This window comes from Ipomoea triloba, chromosome 4 (genome assembly GCF_003576645.1).
Source record: "Ipomoea triloba cultivar NCNSP0323 chromosome 4, ASM357664v1".
Classification (NCBI taxonomy): domain Eukaryota; kingdom Viridiplantae; phylum Streptophyta; class Magnoliopsida; order Solanales; family Convolvulaceae; genus Ipomoea; species Ipomoea triloba.
The window spans coordinates 497,230-505,214 of NC_044919.1; the positions used below are offsets into that span (position 1 = coordinate 497,230).

Genomic DNA, 7,985 nt, shown 5'->3' on the forward strand with positions numbered 1-7,985 from the left:
CTTTACCTAAAAAAACAAAAGAATAAGAGAACAAAACAAAACAAAATAAAATTAGATATAAAAATATGCTTCTACAATTTTTTTTTAATATGAAGAACGTTTGATATAAGATTTATTTTTAATATATTGAATATTATTTTTTATGTAGTGATGATTATATTCATTATTTAATATATTATTTAATAATGAACATTTCGTATATACAAAATAAAGATTTATTAATAATTGATCTTTTCTCTATATTTAACTTACAGGAAATGATATATGTATTTCTATAGAGTATAATTTCGTCAAGTGTATAAATTTTATTAAGTAAATAAAAGTGAATGAATAAAAATACTGACTCACTTTATTATATAAATCAATCAAAGAATGTCACCTTAGGAATAAAAAATAGAGTAAAAAGTGCTACTGACACCTGGTCCATGCTTTCAAGTTCCAATTTTAGTCAAAAAAGCAGCTCATGCAATTATTGCAATATAATATTTCAAGTTCCAAATTTACTCAATATCAAGTTCATGCACTTAATCCCTTATATTTCAAGTTCCAATTTGAAATACTTATTAATTAAATATAAAATAAATTTAAGTCTATAAATAGCGAGAAATTGAAGTGCAGGGAGCAGAATCAGAAGCACGCAGCATAGTACTTGGTTTTGAAAGAAGAAAATGGAGTTGGGGTGGGCTGTGTTATTTGCTGGGATTGTGGGTTTAAGCAGCTTTTGGTGGGCGCTTGGGAAGGTGAATTATTGGTACTATGAGGTTATGAAGCTTGGTGATAAGAAGAGACTGTCTTTGCCTCCAGGTGATTTGGGTTGGCCTTTCATTGGCAACATGTGGTCTTTTCTCAGAGCTTTCAAGTCCAACAACCCTGATTCCTTCATCGCCTCATTTGCTTCCAGGTACTCTCTTTCCTTCTCTTGGTACGAAGTGGCTCTTTCGTATGAATAGTCATGGGCAGTGTTTTGACTCATTGTGCATACTGGTGTGTTGTGCAGATATGGAGCAACTGGGATTTACAAGGCGTTCATGTTTGGTAGCCCAAGCATCATCGTTACAACGCCAGAGGGGTGCCGAAGAGTTTTATCAGATGATGAAGCGTTCAAGCCTGGGTGGCCTAGTTCCACCGTGGAACTCATAGGCAGAAAGTCTTTCATTGGCATTTCTTTCGAAGATCACAAGCGATTGCGCAAGCTCACAGCCGCCCCTGTGAATGGGCACGACGCTTTGTCTTTTTGCATTACCTTCATTCGAAGAAAACGTGAAAATAGCACTGGAGAAATGGGCTTCCATGGGAGAAATTGAGTTCTTGACACAGCTTCGGAAGCTCACGTTTAGGATCATTATGCACATTTTCTTGAGCTCAGAGAGTGAACAGGTCAGGGAGGCTTTGGAGAATGAATACACAACTCTCAACTATGGTGTTAGAGCAATGACCATTAACCTTCCCGGATTTGCTTACTATAATGCACTCAAGGTAGGTATTATTGTTTATATAATATATGAACATAAATGTGCAGTCCTATCAACTTAGACTGAGATGGAAGACCATGCTTCAATTGGTATTGTTCAATAATTCCATTGAAACATTGAAAGATTTGATTTTGAATAATGTGTGTCAGGCGCGAAAAAGGCTGGTGGCAATTTTTCAATCTGTAGTGGATGCAAGAAGAGAAAAGAGAAGGAGAAACGGTAACGATATTAATGAGAAGCATAAAGACATGATGGATAGACTAATGGAAGTTAAAGATGAGAATGGGAAACAGCTAGATGATGAGGAAATAATTGATGTTCTTGTGATGTACTTAAATGCTGGGCATGAATCGTCAGGCCATGTCACAATGTGGGCTGCTTTGTTACTGCAGAAACACCCTGAAGTCTTCAAAAAAGCCAAGGTTTGGAAATTTAACAAATTTTAGTTATTTTTCGAAAATATAATCATTTATGACGTCTATTAATTTTCTGTGACATAATAATGCAGGCAGAGCAAGAGGAAATCGTGCGAAATATGCCTCGTGATCAGAAGGGTTTGACACTGAAAGAGATCCGAAAAATGGAGTATCTATCTAATGTGGTCGATGAAACACTTCGTCTTGTAACGTTCTCTCAGTTTGTGTTCCGAGAAGCAAAGAAGGATGTGAATGTTTCGGGATATAAAATTCCAGAGGGATGGAAAGTTTTGGTTTGGTTTAGAGGTCCTCATTATGATGAGGAGATATATGAAGACCCATTCTCATTCAAACCTTCCAGATGGGATGTAAGTTTAACAATCCATCATTTCTTTAAGCACAGCACATTATTATTGGAAAATGTATGATAAACAATTGAAATTGGTGCAGAATTTCACTCCAAAAGCAGGAACATTTCTTCCATTTGGAGCAGGAAGTAGGCTGTGCCCTGGAAATGACCTTGCCAAACTTGAAATCTCCATTTTTCTTCACTATTTTCTGCTGGGTTACGAGTGAGTTTATTACATTTTGCTCTCTTCTTTATGTTGAGCATATAATATATAAACATAAACATGTATCCAACTATCAGTTTAAGCTTTTAGTTGAGATAGAACACATGATTTCGCTGATGGGATTGTTGGGTTAATTTGCAGATTGGAGAGGAAGAATCTTGACTGCCCACTCCAGTATTTACCACACACCAGGCCTACAGACAACTGTTTGGGCAGAATAAGGAAATCAGTCTCATGAACTTCAACTATCTAGACAACAAACAACCTCGTATCTGCATCTGGTCTATGGTCACTCTGCAAAAGTAGTCTTTGTTATCCTATGTTTTCATTTCAGTTTCCTATCAAACAAAAATAAGTGTTGTTTTCACTTAAGTTTCCTATCAATGAAAAATTAGTGTTTTGGGATGATTTCTTGACTCCACAAACGATGATTACTTTACTGCTGGCTGGTGCACATGATCAGCATCATCATAATTTATTATCTAAATTAAATCAAATTAATTAATGAAAAACGAAATATAATTATAATGCTATCTCATCACATTTCATTTGATCAACTATTTGCAAGTTCAATGGACAGGTTAATCTATCCAACAAACTCACATGTTTAAATGTATTCAACCACTTGGGTTGGTGGACAAATGGACAATCGAGTGTTTCTAGTACTCGAAAATTAAAAAGCAATTCTAATTGAGTTATTGGATCAATTAATTTAATAGTCATAAAAAACTGCACTTTTCAGACAAAAAGCCATTGACTTTATGCCGCAATAAAATTGCGATTATATAATATTTTTCTGGTTTCAAAAAATGACAAATAATATTTTTCTTTTATATCTCCCACTAGGCGCGGATTCCGATGCTACCAGTCTCTATCTAGTTTCTACCGATATAGTGCTATACTGCTATATATATCTTCGCGTAGAGAGAAATTTGCCAATCTCAAAATTCTCAGAATTCAATGCTTTAACTGTGAAAGTTGACTTCAATGGGGTTTCCGGTGATTTACACCGATGTTTTTGTCCCCAGCGTCGTCGTTCAAGCTCTTTCCATACTGTGCTATCTGAGAACCATATTTTTCTCCGTCTTCGCCTCTCTAGGGCTCACGGAGGCGGAATCTCCTGAACCGGAGGTATATTTTCATGAGAGTTCAGCTGGAATTGGAAACCAGTCCGCGGCTTCAATGTTGATCCGGGAGCTTCTGGCGGTGGCGAAGTTCTCGGAGGTCGGCGGCGGAGAAGAAAGCTGCGCGGTGTGTTTGTGCGAGTACGAGAGCGGGGATGAGATCAGGCGGTTGAGGAACTGCAGTCACATTTTCCACCGGAGATGCCTGGACCGTTGGATTGATAACGGACGGAACACGTGTCCTCTATGCAGGGCGTCGCTTGTGCCACGTGAGTTGCAGGAGGAGTTCGAGAAGCGGCTCCGGGCTGTTTCCGTCATCAGTCGTGATCTCAGTACTCAATTTAACTCAGTACTACCGTATCCTGTCTCCTCCTCATAGTGCTCCTTTTTCTTTTTTCTTTTTTGCCTATTTATTATTGTATTTTTCAAGAAAGATGCCGAACTGACGAATGAGGTTACGGACTCAATCATGTGTCTAGCATAGGGGCGATTGTGAAACAATTATAGGGGCAGCAGTGAAATTAAAATAATAAATAAATAAATAATATACATAATTATACACTAATACTATCAGTACTATAAAAAATCCTTATCCTTGTTAAAGTGTACCTGTTTGTGTTTTTATCCAACTACCATATTTACACTACTCTAAAGTCTAAAGTAACAGAGAATCAAAACCAACCTGATATCAAAGTAAGGATGTGAAACACAATTTCATCAATGAAGGCTGTTCCTAAAACACTATAACATACTAACATACGATTACAATCATCTCACACTATAACATACTAACATATGATTACAATCATCTCACTGGACCTGGACAATGCTACTTGATAGGACAATAAAAAAGGCAAGACAGGGATGCAATTCCAAACTGATGCTAATGTAACAGAACAAAACAAAGCCCTATAGTGACTAATACTTATGTAGTGTGCACTAAAAACTGTATTTTGGGGGGTGGCTTTTATTTTACAACAATGAAAAGAAGTGAATATTAATTTGCACAAAAATGAATTTTCAATCTTTTATTGTGTTACTTGCCATAATTGGGTGGGGGATAACCTGCTCCAGGTGGAGGATAATTTGGCATTTGGAGACCTTGGGAAGGAGGTGGTAGTGGATAACCATAGCCCTGGGCAGACGGAGGAGGTGGTGGTGGGTAACCATAGCCCTGTCCAGGTGCTGGGGCAGACTGTGGTGGGTAGCCATACCCCTCTGTTGGTTGAGGTGGAGGTGCTTGGTAACCATATCCCTGCTGGGGTGGTGGGTAAACCATTTGTTGTGGTGGAGGTGACTGACCAGATCCTGCTGGTGGAGGAATAGGCTGATCTATACGAGACATATGTTGAGGAGTAGGAACCGCCATTGGTGGTGGCGGCCCAAATTTCCCATCTCTTTTATCCATTTCAACTTTGTGCTGTGTCTGTATGATGATCAAAACAAGACAACATTAAAACAGTTAACGGTTCATTTGACAAGAGAAAGATGGCACATTTTAACATTAAAAGTAAATTAGAACTTGAATATGTGAAAGAAGGTGAGGTAACTCTCTATAGTGCTGAAGATTATCATATATGCAGCAAACAAGGTGAGGTAACTCTCCAAGATAAATTAGTAGAAAAAGAATTTGTTTGCTTAAAAAAATTGTTTTCAAAATCCAGTTCCATATTATGGTACAGATGGAAAAGAAACTCCTTTCTGCACATACCTGCATACAGGAGCAAACCCTGCCATGAAAAATGAACAGAAAATAAGTCAGCAGACAGCATTTTCACAAGGGCAATCAGAAAAGTATATAGGAACCCTCTTACGTGCAGGTAACCATGTCTGAAAGGCAATTCAATATCTGAGACAGTTCTCTAAGTTCGTCACTTCCAAGAATGCAAGCAATGCAGCTACATATGCATGCCAGCTGCTGGAGACAGAACATGAATCCCTGTATAGGAAGCGATGTAAATAAGGAACAAGCGGGAAACAAAAGGATAGGAAGATCAAAAACTACATCCAGTCTACATGGACAGAGAGATTACAATTATGCAATTATCACACTGTGTTGTCTGTATGTTGAACTCATCTTGTAACATAAAGCGCGTTGAAGCAACTGAATTCGCAAAGCAACAAAAAACCTGATCAAAGGAAATAGTGCAGAGATCATAAAACAAAGATAAATATATCAGATCCAGCTTATTTAAGCTCCAACCAAAAAAACGCATACCTCTGTGCAAAGACAAAGTTCAGGGCAATGACTTTCGCCACATCGGCCACTGCAAGGCATATATCCCCCACAGCATACGTATCTATGAAAGAAAATAAATTTAGAAATTAGTTTTTTTTTTTCCAGAAGCACAATGCCTTTAAGGGAATTAGGCCTACTGTAGAAAGGACAGATTTACCTAGACATATCATTATAAAGAGCTCGCTTGCGCAGGAGATATGAGGCACATGGACCACTGATCAATAACAGATACACTAGTAAGAAAATTTAGATTGAAAACTTGAGTATGGAACATTGTTGTGTTAGTGAAGACAAGATGTGGAATGGCAATCAAAGCAGATAAACCAGTGGAGCAGCATTACAAAATTTTGAAATAAGAAAGAACTTGGTAGCATTGCAGATAATAAACTCCATAGAATATTATAACTATGAAACACAAAATGCAGAACTCACTAAACATTTCTGCAAATCTACAAGTAAAAGCAACCAACTACAATTGCTGAATATCAACCACAACCTAACAAGTTAAAAGGCCAACTACCTTGTGTTCTGTGTCCAGAACCCAGATGCTTTCAAATACAAAATAAAATAATGAAGACACTAACATTTATGACACAAAATAGACTACAAAAGCTCCCAAGTTTACTGATCTACACAAATAAGTTCAGTAGTTCAAATATATGAAAGCCATATAACAAGTTCGGAGTAAGGTATTAGGTTGTCATTATTTGTGATTGCTAGCTAAGAAAATGTTTTCATTTGATGCAGTAAATATTATAGAGTACTCCGTATTTGTTTTTCCTTTCTAGTTTCCTTGTTCACACAGTACATTCAAACACAAGATCACAAAATCATAATCATCAAAAGCTATTGAAAAGAAACCATAAAGGGGGCTTTAAAAGAGTAAACAATGCTCACCAACAAACAGCGAAACAACAATCTGCAAAAAAACAAAACAAAACAAAAATCGCAGCATAATTAGCAACAAATTTCGAATAAAAACTAATCGCAATTTCGTAAATGATAACTAAAACTGGTCAAAATAAACCAAAATCCCCCAACAAGCGAGCGCGAAACGTACAGAGAGGATCGGCCAATGGGGCACTCATGAGATCGGTGTGCCAGAAGTTGCGGTAGCTCTTCCGAGCCTGCATTTTCTGCATGTACTCCTCGCTCGCCATTGTTCGCCAAAATTGCGCCTCGTATCACAGAGTTAAGAATTCCGCTCGAGGAAAGACACAATAAAGACGACAGTGTGGAATTCTGCGTGCTTGCCTTGAACGCCTATATTATTCTATGAATTTTTACGTACGGTTTCTCCGTGTCTGCGCGGTGGCTCCAGACTTCTGAACCTCAAGGCTACGGCGACTGTTATTTGACGAATCAAAGAAGAGAAATGCTTTAAGGAATTAGCGTCCTCATATATATATAGGTCTATCCGTTTGGCAATACGCTCGAGAAAATGAAGTTACATCAATATTCAATAAGGCTAGTCTTTGAATTATTAAAAAAAAATAATAATAATTAAAGCTGTGCACCCGGACCGGGGGTGCCCCACTGCCCCTTGTCCTTTTAAACAAAATAAAAAAAAAAATAAAAAAATTAAACATGCATGAACCTCATGGAGCAATAAAAAATATATTTTTGTGTGTATAATTTCACGAGTGTTCATATCTTTCTCCGTTGTTTAACAGTCTGAATCCACCCGATTAAATCTTGCTCATTTTGAGAGACACGAAAACTGGTTCAAGAGGAATTACAACTTGTGGGAACTGAAAGCGAATCATCCCGAAATTATTTCCCACAAAAAAGCTCATTTTCCACTTAAGCTATTCTTTTGTGTTAAATATAAATATAATATGGTACAAGGTAATAACTAATACTTTTGCTCAATTTTTATATTATGTCAGTTGACCGTGGAGTAACAAATTTTATTGTAAATTAATAAATTTCTGGACGGTTTACTAGTTAAAAAAAAAATTCTCTCTCTTTTTTTTTTTTAGAAAAGTAAATACACCTACTTGAGAGTGTATATATATATATATAACAAATAAATACATATCAGTTATTAAAATTAGACAGATGATTACTGTGTGTAGTTGGGTGTTTTCTTTTCTTTTGTTTTTTTTTTCTTTTCCTTTTTTTTTTTGTTGAGGGAGAGGGGGGGGGGGGGGGGGGGAAAA

General features: G+C 37.0%; 2 protein-coding genes and 1 pseudogene across 2 annotated transcripts; 2 read left to right on the forward strand and 1 right to left on the reverse strand.

The window, feature by feature from the left end:
- Positions 1-668: 668 nt before the first annotated feature.
- Positions 669-2,713, forward strand: LOC116017498 (annotated as a pseudogene).
- Positions 2,714-3,394: 681 nt separating this feature from the next.
- On the forward strand, positions 3,395-4,187 carry LOC116017107 (E3 ubiquitin-protein ligase RHA1B-like). Its single transcript, XM_031257637.1, has one exon. It carries the CDS (start codon positions 3,448-3,450, stop codon positions 3,961-3,963), a length of 516 nt encoding a protein of 171 aa, XP_031113497.1. The 5' UTR covers positions 3,395-3,447; the 3' UTR covers positions 3,964-4,187.
- Positions 4,188-4,245: 58 nt separating this feature from the next.
- Positions 4,246-7,195, reverse strand: LOC116017106 (protein diaphanous homolog 1-like). The gene is made up of 8 exons (XM_031257636.1): positions 6,884-7,195; positions 6,721-6,742; positions 5,981-6,037; positions 5,803-5,884; positions 5,618-5,713; positions 5,399-5,523; positions 5,296-5,314; positions 4,246-5,010 (listed from the first exon to the last, which is right to left on the reverse strand). Exons 1-8 carry the CDS (start codon positions 6,981-6,983, stop codon positions 4,621-4,623), a joined length of 891 nt encoding a protein of 296 aa, XP_031113496.1. The 5' UTR covers positions 6,984-7,195; the 3' UTR covers positions 4,246-4,620.
- Between the last annotated feature and the right edge of the window lie 790 nt (positions 7,196-7,985).